Raw genomic sequence first — 12,391 nt, forward strand, 5'->3', positions numbered from 1 at the left:
AGGTTAATCCTCTCACTGATTTGGAATCATTACACAACAATGCTGCACCTATTGGGCGTACTGAGATGTGTTGCACCCTTAAAACAAATATAACGGTTTCTGGAGCTAGCCATATGCATATTCATGAAGTATAGAAAGAAGCTTCACCTGCTTACAAAACCAAGACAAGTGGTGAAATTCTTTTGTTTTAAAATCTTGGTTTCATAACTAAAGGAGGAAATATACAACACGAGTTACTTGTGATCTGTATTCGAACAATGCTTATGTTACAGGACATACATTTAAAATTTTGTTTAGTAAAATGATAAACTCAAAATTGAAAAACTTTAATAAGCAATAACATTTACAAATATTGTAAACAACAAACTGACACAGTCTTCACATAAAAAACTTCATCATTACAGTTTCATGTCCAGATGGGGTTGTCACAAACCACTGAGCACTGTTAACTATCAGCTGCAGCAAGTCTTTGCATGTCTAGTTGACTCTGTGCAATGTCTGCAAGTGCATCTTGGATCTGCTGCAGCAGGGCCTCACCACGCCGCACCACTTCTTCTAGCTGCTCACCTGCTTCCTTGTTCTCCTGTTCTAACAAGCGCAAGCTGTTACACTGCAAAAGAAATCAGCACACTAATGTATAACAAAGGAAAATGGTAAATGTGAATATTCCACAAGAGTACAGGCAGCTGATGTACTACTGCTGACCCTGGCTAACGAAAAGATACTTGCACATTATTAATAAGCCACAGTGAATACAAAACAATATATACAGTAAATAAATAATATGGAGGGTGGGGAATTAAGCAATGTTGCTCCACAGGGAAGCAAATACAATACATAATGATAGTTCTATTGTACAGGTTATTCTACATGATGGGCCCATTTTCAAACCTTCATATTTATTCAGGTACAAATCCAAAATGAACAAGCTTTATACCAATGAAAAGAGGAAGTTACAAAGCTCTTTTCTTTCATAATGTTAGATATCAATTTAATAAATGTAATAATTTGTAATTAATTAATAATTAGAAATGTGATAAATGTTTAATGTGGCCACTGTTGGCTGCATGGGAAACATCAAAGCGTTATACAAACTCGTCCCACACACACTACAGCATATCTGCTGTTACTGTGTGCATGGCAGCAGTGATCCAGTTCCGCAGATCGCTCAAAGTGGTCGATAGAGGTGGGATGTGAACAGCTTCCTTCACATAACCGCATAAGAAATAGTCGCAGGGTGAGAAATCAGGAGATCTTGGCAGCCAGAAGTGCAGAACCAGGTCCTGAAGTCCCCTGTGACATATCCAGCACTGAGGAAGGGAATCATTCAAAAGCCTCTTACATCACAGTGCCACTGGGGCAGAGCTCCATCCTGTTGGAAAATGAAGTCCTGGGAATCTTCCACAACTTGATGGAACAGCCATTGTTCCAACATGTCCAGATACGTGATTCACGTTACAGTTCTTTTTGCAAAGGAAAAGAGTCCATAAACCTCTGTATAGGATACGACACAGAACACAATCTTCGATGATTCTCTTTCATGTTGTAATGGTGAATGTGGATTTTCCAAACCCCACATGCAAACACTGTGTCTTGACTTTTCCACTAAGATGGAATGTTGCTTCATCGCTAAAAATTACGCGCTGTAGAAATGTGTCATCCTCCATCTTTGCTAGCACATAACCACAAAATGTGAGACGTAGACATTATCCTCCGACACACGTGGGCGGCCTGTGCTTGTCCCTTTGCGAACACTCCAAGACTGTTTAAACTGCTTAAACCAATGGCTAATGCTTTTGCAAGTTTTTGGTTGAATACCGAATTTGGTACGAAATGCTAGCTGCACCGCAATCTGCAACTCACTTTTTGCAAACTCAAGAACACAGAAAACCTTGTACTCCACAGTCGCCATCTCGCTCACAACTGACAGTGAAACGGAATGACGGCTCTATTGCCACGCGAACTCTACACCCGCTTCTGAAACCATCACCACCCACCCCCAAAAACTTTGAAACTTCCTCTTTTCATTGGTATAAGGCTTGTTCACTTTGGATTTGTACTTGAATACCTACGCATTTCTGAAAATGGATCCATCATTTAAAATAACCCTATGTAATGCAACATTTTTATTATGATTAATGGGCAGTTGGTGAATCAGATTATCTGCAAAACCTATGCACAAGCCACAATGGAAACAAATTTTAGCAAAGCTGAAGATCTGGGTAAAAGTGACATGTTGAACCCCCCTTCCATTTTCCAATACTGAACTGACTTAAACATTTGGCTTCGATGCCAGTCAATTTTTTACCACAACCAGATTTTCTGCTTCCACATACATTGGCTTTGCTAACTTACAACCAAACTGTCACCTTCCAACCTAGCCTAGACCTCGGGCTGCACTACAAATCAGTCTGTCATCAAAATCAAGATTTTTGGGGAGTCCAATACGTAACTTTAGGCGAAGGCTCCACAAACACCCAGCATGTTCAAGACACTACAACATATACAACAAAATTATGTTTCTGATAAAACTAGTTACCAAATACAGTAACAGTCCAATAAATGTGATGTTATTGCAAACCTCGGAGGGTCTCATAGTTCCATGCCACAATTAGTCAGCAGCCATCAATCAAGGCAAATGTCAGTTTCAAATAAAGTGTGTCTTCAGCTGCCAGAGGCTGCAGTTGTGTGTGTGTGTCTGTCATCTATTTTCAACAAAGGTCTTGATGGCTGAAAGCTTATATTCTGACAGACTTTTTGTTGTGTCTATCTGCAACACAGCATCTCTGCTATATGGTGAGCAGCAACTTTCCTTTTCATAATACTGTTTCAGAAGAACTGATACATAACAATACCATGTATAAAAATAGCTGCCACATGGATTTTGCAAAAATTGTTCAAATGGCTCTGAGCACTATGGGACTTAACAGCTGTGGTCATCAGTCCCCTAGAACTTAGAACTACTTAAACCTAACTAACCTAAGGACATCACACACATCCATGCCCGAGGCAGGATTCGAACCTGCAACCACAGCAGTCGCACGGTTCTGGACTGCGCGCCTAGAACCGCGAGACCACCGCGGCCGGCGGATTTTGCATGTGTATCCAACACAACAATTTGAGATCACAATACTGAGCAAAATATAACTGTTAGAAAAGAAAAAAGAAAATAAGAATTATAATAAGAAGGAGGTAAGTGGGACTACTGAGATGTACAAAATTAAATTTGAAGTCCTATCTAATGACAACGAAAGTTTCAGAACAGAGACCAGAAACTAAAATTATGGGTCAACACATTAGGAATTACTCGACAGGTTATGCATGCACACCTGCGACAGCCTGGAACCACACTAGAGATTGCTCTACTGGTGTCCGAAATACCTCAGGTGGGATATGGACCAGCTGTCATGACGCACTTCACACACTGCTTGAAGATCGCACATTGCACCCAGCACTCTCAGCCATGGTAACAGCGACTTCAACAATATGTGGCACAAATGGCCATCAGCCTCTTCCATGAGCAAGTCCCAAATTACCAGATAATTTGAACCTCCGAATCACGTTCTTAAACCCTGATGCAGAAAGAGGACCTCTCCGCATTCCTTTCATGCATTGGCCTCACATAATGCAGCAGAACTATTGATGCTGTTTTGATAGAACAGCTTTATGAACAAATCCCTGCCCATCTTGTCCAGAACCACATTGACTGTGTGCAACTATAAAGCATAACAAAGCTTTTGTGTCAACCATGTCACCATACCCATACTTGAGCCCAATGTCAAGTCACGACATTAACGCTACTAATGACACAAATCCTGCAATGTACAGTCTGAACATCATTTCTGTAAAGTTGGGTGACCACACAGTAAGTAGTTTTCAATCTACAATGGCTGAAGTAGCAAAAATTATGATTATAACCAGCCTGTATTTAGAAGAAATACCTTTTTCTATGTGGAGTCATAGCTGCACTGGCTTTGGAAAATGAATACTCACTAGACACAGATGTTGCAATGACAATAAGATCATGCAGCATAGAAATTACAAGAGTTTTGATAGAGGCTAATGACAATACTTGCTGGAAACACGCCGCCAACGCCCTCTCAGCTGCCAATATTTAGAATCGCTGCCACAGGCCAGAGGGCCAGTTTAGCCAGTTAGTTCGAGTCTGTACGCTGTGGAGTTCCAGCGTATCACCAAGATGGAGCCACGGACTTAGACTCTCGTACAGAGACAGGCAGCACATATCAACCTTATGGTAAACATAGCAGACTTCTACTTCAACAGTATTGAGGCTACACGGACTATACAGAAGAGAGCTTGTCCTACAGCCCATGGAAACTTACGTTAAGTAGTTCTTTGTTTACAAATAAAGAACAGTTAATTGCATGCAGTTTGTGTTATAGAATGACAATATTGGCCACCAACCAACGTTGTCTCCTTGTTTCCCATGGTACAGCTCTACAGAGACAAGACAACATGAAAGCAGCTAAAGATAATATGACAGTATATTTGCACAAACATGGAAAAATAACTCTTTTTCTTCCCATACTAAAAATGGGTTGCTTTTTAACGACAATGCATGAATTGACATACAAAGATATAACTCGTCACATTAGTGTGCTTCCTTTTCGTTTTTGTAGCTGCAGCTGTCTTTGATCTTTCCAAATCTGAATTCCTCTGTTACAGTAGACAAAGAAGCATCTTCCTCGATTCACTTGAGTAGCAATGGTTGCATTTTAAGTTCCAATTCAATACAAGTACTTTTTTTTTACTCAAAGGACTTGGCATTGAAACAAAATTATCCAATACTTACTTGTATTTACTCTTATCAGAACATGCCTAGATGCAGCCAGTAGTCAAACAATATACAATAATCATTCTCCACAAAACACGGTTGAGAAAAACCCAGGTATTTAAGAAACCAAGAAAAGAACAAACCAGTGGCTAAAATTGGACTTTTATGGGTTTTATTGTTTTTTTGGGAGTTTTGTATCAACGATTAAACAGTTCAACGTAAACACCTGTGATTCACTTATTCAAAACACTAACCAATTCTTACAAATATTTTATTAGTTCCTCATTCCTCACCCTGCCCGCACTGTATCGAATGAGGGAATCTTCTCTGAAATGCCAAAATTAAGAAATAATTTGAAAGAGTGAGAAAAGATCTGAGAAATTAGTGAAGATCTATGAATTTCTACATCCAAACTAAATTACAGTTTACAGTACTACATATTGCAGCAACAGATTCCATGACGATTAAGGCAACATTATAGTGAAATAAATAATGAAAATTGCATAGTAGGTTGTTGGTGAGGAGAAAAATACTGATTTGTAGGCTTAGGAAATTCACTACAGTCTATTGTTGAGCATGGATGTCTTAGTTGTCACACATCATGAATCAATTGTGTACTGTGCCCACAGTGCACCAGTTTTAAAGGAGTATGGGGCATGAGCTTGAATCTCAAGTGTCCACACACCATGTCATAGGCATCCACAACAATGAGCTGGAGGTGAACCTTTCCTATCCTAAATTGTGGGGTAATGAATCTAAAAATAACTGCCTGCAATCCATGCGAATGGCAGATTTATCATTACGGAGAGGGGTGGAAAGACCAGTGACTTTATGAATCAGAATATAACTGTTTGCTTCTCTGGCAGACTGTAGAGGAGAAATAGTGCTGTATCAGTTTCGGCACTTCGAATCACGTTCAGTGTGAACCAACACAGAACAGTACTGAAATAATGCCCAGAATTTCTCTATCATGTCCTTGCACAGCCCTTACCAAGCTGCAAGAAATGCTAGGTCACCACTCTAGCACACAAAGGTAACTGCAGATTCACAGGACGTTCCTCCAACGGCCGTTTAACAATCACAGCTGTAGTATACATCTGGTTGACATCTGACTACTATTTCCAGGACACTACCCCTTTCCTTGATGTGTAACGTCTCACAAAAACAGCAGCAAATCTTTTATTCTGTGTGTAAACAAAACCTGCGATGGCTCTAAGACTACATCAAGTTTTAAATGGAAGATAGATTTAACCAGTCTGTAGAACAAAACCCTTTTATTTGGTAAGTGTGCTCATCTGTGCTTCATATGTGGACACAAATGTAACAGTTTGAAAAAGAAAAAGCAATTTCATGCAAAAGAAACAAGAAGTGTGAAATTTTGATGTCGAAAATGATGTCCCCTCTACATGTTGGCTTCTTGAATTCTCTGAGTGCAACACAAATAAGTAGACATCATAGTTATGAATTCTGCAACCCATGTAGTATGGCTGCACACACTAGGGAGACAAAAACCATTGTGATTCAGTCCTAAACCTAACTCTGTTCTCAGGCCAATTTGAGTACAGGTTTGGGAGGTTTTCCGCATTAGTCTAGATGAATATTTGTTACACTGCATGCAAAGCACCCATGACTGTAGCTTTCGTAACACATTTTGTCCATCTGTAATTATACCAGTAAACAATTAGAAGTTGAAGATATGAATATGATCCGACATGGTTCAATGAAAAATTTTTGTATGAAAAGTTGTATAGGCAACATTTATATGTTTCTCCACTTTGCGTAGGATAAATCAATGGCACTTTCTGCCAGGCACCCAATGCCCATCAAAATTTCCTCTGTGGTCTGACACTTTCGGTTTCCCATTTTTAATCTTCGGCATCAATTTAAACAATTTATTTTGCATGCATTAATGAATTATGTTTACATTTTAGGTACAAAGGTATTTAACCTTCATTAATACACAGGGCGAATATCAATCATTCAGTATATGAAAAGTTTTGTGCACTTCTTGTCAGAGTTAGACCCAGGCACAGATCTTCATATTGGAAGAATCAGTTAAATAAAGAATGTCAAGCTCAAAATCTCGCTCCTCCTTTAATAAATTTCCCCAATGATCAAGGACCATGCACTAACTGTAGTCAGTTTCTAACCACCTTGTGCCCTTGACATACTCTAGTGGATACAACGTATGAACCAAAATACAAATGATGAAAATGTTTTCCTGTGATAGTGACACCCCCTGAAATCTTGGTTATGGGGACAGACTGATTTGTAGGTTTGGTAAGAAAGTGACAACTCGACTGAGTTTGCAGAACTAACAAATGGGAATATGGAATAAAAGTTTCTTTAACATAGTCCAAAATCTATTTCTTTAACATAGTCCAAAATCTACAGTGGATGAAGAGGAATAATCTGTACTACTCACTGGCTCTGACCAGCTTTGCAGGAAACAGTTGGCAAATGTCAGACAGATGACAAATGCAACAATATTAGTCACAAATTTTTCAAACAGGCTAAACCAAAGATTCGTTATGCACCACAACCAGGTTTGCTGCTTTTGTATCTGTTGGTTTTGTCAACCAACAACCAAACTTTGAAGACTGATACCAAAATGATATGTCATAGCAGCAATTAATATTACGTAACTGATCAAAGCAGGCCACTGATATTGAATATTCCTCTTGCTCCTCTACATCCAGTTCAGATTTAATGCACTTTATCATTATAAATGACTAATGCTGCAAGATACTGTCATTAATAATAATTTTATAACAGACCAGACCTGGTAAATATTTTGATGTCATACCAATTCAATTCCAGAAAGTTTTCTTACATCAAAGACAATAGTTTAGCTCAGAAAAAGCAATCTTACACTTATGACTGTAGTGGCTTAAAAATGTCAAGCCACTGTCTTTTCCACCAGAATTCATAACAGCCTTTACTCCCCAATGAAGCTTATTTAAGTTCTTACAGTACATTTCCATGAAAATGTGGTGCATTAAACCAATCATCCCGCATGAATAAACCTATAGTTCAAATATCATATAGCTCTCTCATGACAGTAGAGCCATGCAGAATTTTTTCACAAATATTAAGTCAAAATCAACCAACTGTTGACTGAATGGGAGTCATACCTTTCACAAAAGTGACATGTACTTCAATGTCCTGGTATTCATATATATTTTCCTGAACAATCCAGCTATTCTCACTATGGGGAAGGAACAGGGTAAGATTTTTCTAATGGAATACCTCACCACGTACAAATGAGTCATTTCATGAGATCGTGTACCTTTTGTTGTTCACTTAATCGCACTTCCTTTCGTAATTACACCTATTTACAACTTTAAACATCGTAAGTAGGAGAATGATGTGTATGTTGCCAAAGTGAACATCTCTATCTTCTGTGGCACTACAGGTTTTGAGCATCGCATTAGTTCACGAGTGTAGACTAATGCTGCATTAACATATAGCCAATCTACCTACATGATAGGATTATTGGACTCTATTCTGTATGGTACTGAAAGAAAGGTACTCATTAAAGGAAACCACGTGTCCATCAAAAATTAACAAGATTGTTAGGGAAGAGGAACCAAGTGGATTAATGTACAGGTATAGTAGCAGTGTAACAATCTGGGAAACAAACCTGCAATTCCGTTGAGGAATCATCATTTGGCAAGGATTCAATCAAGACATCTATATCTTTAGCACATCTAGCGATTAACGTAGCAAAAAGCTGCGCATAATCTGGAACAAATAAAACCGTTGGTATTCTAATAATTTAATCTAAAACTGCAACAAACCAAATTAATGTGAAGCAGTGCTCACCTTCTTGCTGTTGTTGTGAAGGTGTCTGGGACCCGCTTCTATCAAATCCAGAAAATTTACTGGGTGTTGAATATTGTTGTAGGATGCCAATACTGTTACAGAAGTGATCGGCTTGCTACAAAGTGAGATCGTAACAATTTAGAGACGAAACCAATACATTCAATTTATTTTACGACTACAGCACAACAAACCTGATTAATCGTATCTTGAAGTTGCGTTAATCTATCCGCCATGGTTATATTTATTTACCTACGGTACACTCACTACCTATCCCAGAGCGTCTTATACAGTAAACAACTCACATCCAACTCCTGCCACTTCCCTTACAATACCAAACACAAAACACTCAAAACACTGCACACGGTTGGTGTTCAACCGAACGATTATCGATGTTATATTTATCGATAGTTCAACATCGATGCAATGTTCCGATATACGCAAGCTCGCAACCTCCTGCGTGTGCTGAAACGTTGGATGTCGTGCAGGGTGCAGACGCCAGACACCTTGAAGCGAACATATGCGAATGCCTCGATATTAGAGACGGGAAGTTAACTGGAAGTTCCACTCTAAATGCTACCGTTGGTAGCCGTAATATTAGGAAGCTAACGCTTGGCGCGCTGTGTGGTACTTCATTCTCTTCGTAGCGTAGTCGTAATCGTACCTTTGTTCTTAAGTGACTTCTTCCACCACGAGTGTAATTAAGCAGTTTGAGTGTTCAGAGTACAGACACGTATATCCTTACAATAAAAATCTCGCTGAGGTGCTGCGTTTGTAATCGTGAAGAACTCACGGAAAACTGTTTGTCAGGACGTTTACCATTTGCACACGAAGTACGGAGCAAGTGGAAAGAGGTGAATTTTTTTTACCCTTTAAAGACTTTCAGAGACGGAAGCACGAAATGGAGAAGTCGACAAGTTCATTGTTTCTTTAAGAACAATGGGTATAAAGCTGCTGCTCACAGTTTTCAGACATTGTCTATGTCATCGTTAGGGCTATTTTATATTTTGGTCTAAAGGTAAGAGTGCCAGGTATTAAAAGCTTCAAGGCAGCAATAAAACCACAGGAGCAAGGATGAAGTTGCATCATCTGTCGGGATGACTGACTGTATTGGCTATCTGCCAACTAGAAATACCCATAATATTTCCTCTTCTATTGATCATGTGATTACAAATATAGATTGTTTTGAGGCTACTGTACTAAATAGTTTCGTAGCTGACCACTTTGCTCAGTTAATTGCATTCAATGATTTAATGACCCAAGATTGTCAGTTGAACGTAAGAGAAAATTTTTAGATGCAAAATTTGCACTTCTAAAACGTAGCTTAGCCTCAGAAAATTGGGACACTGTTTTCTCTGGTCAAGGGTAAACAATCAATGGAAAGGTTTTTTTTTATCCTCATGTACCATATAGATATAAACTGTACCGTTACAACGGTTTGTAAAAGTAGTAAAATAAGTAACAGTAAAAAAGGTAAGATCTTTTTTGGAGTATATGTGCTTACTCTGCGATTTGACATATGTAACATACATGACTTTTTTGTAAGTATTGGAAATGAATTGCGTAAAGATAGTTGTAGAATGTATAAATCACTATTTCGTAAAAAGGTAAAAAGAGCAGAGGTCATGATAGTGTAAATACGCATAAGGGAAATGTTTCTTTAATTACAAAAGATGAGGTCATTGTATGCCATTTAGTATTACTTTTGAAAATTTTATTGAGATCATTGACAATCATAAGAATAAATCCTCATCAGGTTGAGACAATTTGCCTCCAAATCTTTTGAAAAAATGTAAACTTGAACTGACTCTTGTTTTGACTCACCTTATTCATTTTGTCCTTTTCAGTGGTATATTCCAACCTTCCTAAGTTTACTATAGTGAACCTTATTCATAAAAAGTGACCTAGAACTGACATTTAAAACTATAGGCCAATAATGCTTGCATCTGTCTTCAGTAAATTAATTGAAAAATTTTTAATTCTCACATTAGATTATCATTATATCTCTAGAGGACTCTGGTTGATTTCCGACATAGCTTTTGTGTGGGCTGCGGCACAATATCCACAGCTGTGGAGTCTGTGCTTGTAGCACTTGACACTCTTGACTCCAGTTGCAAGATATCGAGTCTGTGCCTTGATAGATCGAAGACCTCTGACCAGCTCAATCATAAAATTCTTTTGCATAAGCTGTTTGTTGATGTCTCTGGTTGAATGTTAAGATTTATTCAAAACAAGTCAATTTCAATGCATAATTAAAATTCACTTTAATGATGATAAGATGATAATGGATGTGTGATACAGTAAACAATTTACGAAATATCTTGTCAATGTAGTTTGGCTTGCATAGGACAGAACACACACACACTGTGGAAGAACGCTGCACTGAATATCAAACTTGCACTCGCCTTTTGCAATCGAGCAAGCCCGCTATTGCCAAACACTGCATTTCTACTGGACGTTTAGTGAAGTGTGGTAGAACTACGATTCTGACCACAGCAACATCTTTTTGCAGCTCTATTGTTAAAGAATCTGTGGAAATACGCCTGCCATTGGGAAGTGTGGTCCATTTGCTAACTTGAATTTTGATGCCTATGCAGAATACTTGCAGCATACTATACATAACGAACATTAATAAAACCAATAAACTGCAGGGACAGATTCCTGACTGGAAATGGCAGAGAAAAGGTCCTACAAAAAAGTGTCCAGAAATGGATGGTGTGTGTGCAATGATGACAAAACTTCCCGGAACACACTACAGAGCTGCGTCACACTCACATCATAACAGATGTTCTAAGTTGTCCCCATGGGATTACCGGTGATACGGATAGTAGTGGTTGTCATGTAGGATACACATAATCGTTCTTTGGCTTACACCATGTTGACAGGTCATTTGCCTGGAGTTTGTACTAGGGAATGTCTCAATAGCACATAGAACCTAGTCCTCCAAATCTTGTGTATCCACAGTCCTCTGCCTCCCTGCATGTTAGTCTGTCTGAAAGAAGCCATGATCACACAAACGTCCAGAAAGCGCTTGAAATTTTGAGTGATGTGGTAGATGTCTGTGGGTATACTTGTTTTGACATAGCTGTGCTGCCTCTCAATCATTTCCATTTGCTTGGCGGTACACAAATACCATCTCGGCTTGTTGCTGAAATGAATGACCATTCTACTGCTTACAGTATGCTGCATCAATCACTAACTGTGCAACACACAAGGAACATGTGGCATGTGGTCAGAGGAACTGTCATTTGTCAGTGAGATCCTATGGCAATAATGCATTTCCAGATGCATGTTAATAAGAACTTTTTTTCTTCCATTCCCAGTCAGGAATTCGTCCCTGCAGTTTGTCGGTTTTACTAATGTCCACAGAAAAAGTTTATGTCAGTTCTCCGTCAGTCTTCGAGTGCTCATCTGAAGACGACTGGCAGGTGCTCAGTCGGCATATCATACAATGAATTAAATGGCGCGCTGCAAGCCCGAAATTTGTTTGAACACTGAACAATGTTATGATCTGTGCTTCACCTCTGTCAGACACCATAATGATGGAATGAGTGTTGAGGAATAGGTACGAGAAGTGAACATGATTGATAGTCCATGTGTGCTATTTTATAAACTACAAGACACAATAAGTGAAACACATCCACAATTAAAAAGTTCGGGGTTTGTGTAAATAATAATGAACGTTGTGCAGAGTGAAATATCGAAGAAGTGTAGAAATCACTGCATGTCTATTGATGGAATGCACGGACTTAAGAACTATGGTTTTGATTTCAT

The 12,391-nt window shown here is 38.8% G+C and overlaps 1 protein-coding gene across 2 annotated transcripts; it reads right to left on the bottom strand.

Annotated features, from left to right (window-relative positions):
• Positions 1-310: 310 nt before the first annotated feature.
• On the bottom strand, positions 311-9,021 carry LOC124711564 (mediator of RNA polymerase II transcription subunit 21). 2 transcript variants are annotated; one of them, XM_047241706.1, is made up of 4 exons: positions 8,812-9,021; positions 8,621-8,735; positions 8,439-8,539; positions 311-583 (listed from the first exon to the last, which is right to left on the bottom strand). In XM_047241706.1, the coding sequence occupies exons 1-4, from the start codon at positions 8,851-8,853 to the stop codon at positions 446-448; spliced, it is 396 nt and encodes a 131-aa protein (XP_047097662.1). In that variant the 5' UTR covers positions 8,854-9,021; the 3' UTR covers positions 311-445. The 2 variants fall into 2 exon arrangements, with proteins under 2 accessions (XP_047097662.1, XP_047097661.1); XM_047241705.1 differs by having other exon boundaries at positions 311-610; positions 8,812-9,019.
• Between the last annotated feature and the right edge of the window lie 3,370 nt (positions 9,022-12,391).

This window comes from Schistocerca piceifrons, chromosome 8 (assembly GCF_021461385.2).
Source record: "Schistocerca piceifrons isolate TAMUIC-IGC-003096 chromosome 8, iqSchPice1.1, whole genome shotgun sequence".
NCBI classification, from domain to species: Eukaryota; Metazoa; Arthropoda; class Insecta; order Orthoptera; family Acrididae; genus Schistocerca; species Schistocerca piceifrons.

Coding starts and splice junctions, on each gene's coding strand:
- LOC124711564 (XM_047241705.1), bottom strand. CDS start 8,853: ATGGCGGATAGATTAACGCAACTTCAAGATACGATTAATCAG. Junction 8,736..8,811: donor TTCAAGATACGATTAATCAG/GTTTGTTGTGCT, acceptor CTCACTTTGTAG/CAAGCCGATCACTTCTGTAA. Junction 611..8,438: donor ATTCCTCAACGGAATTGCAG/GTTTGTTTCCCA, acceptor TTTCTTTTGCAG/TGTAACAGCTTGCGCTTGTT.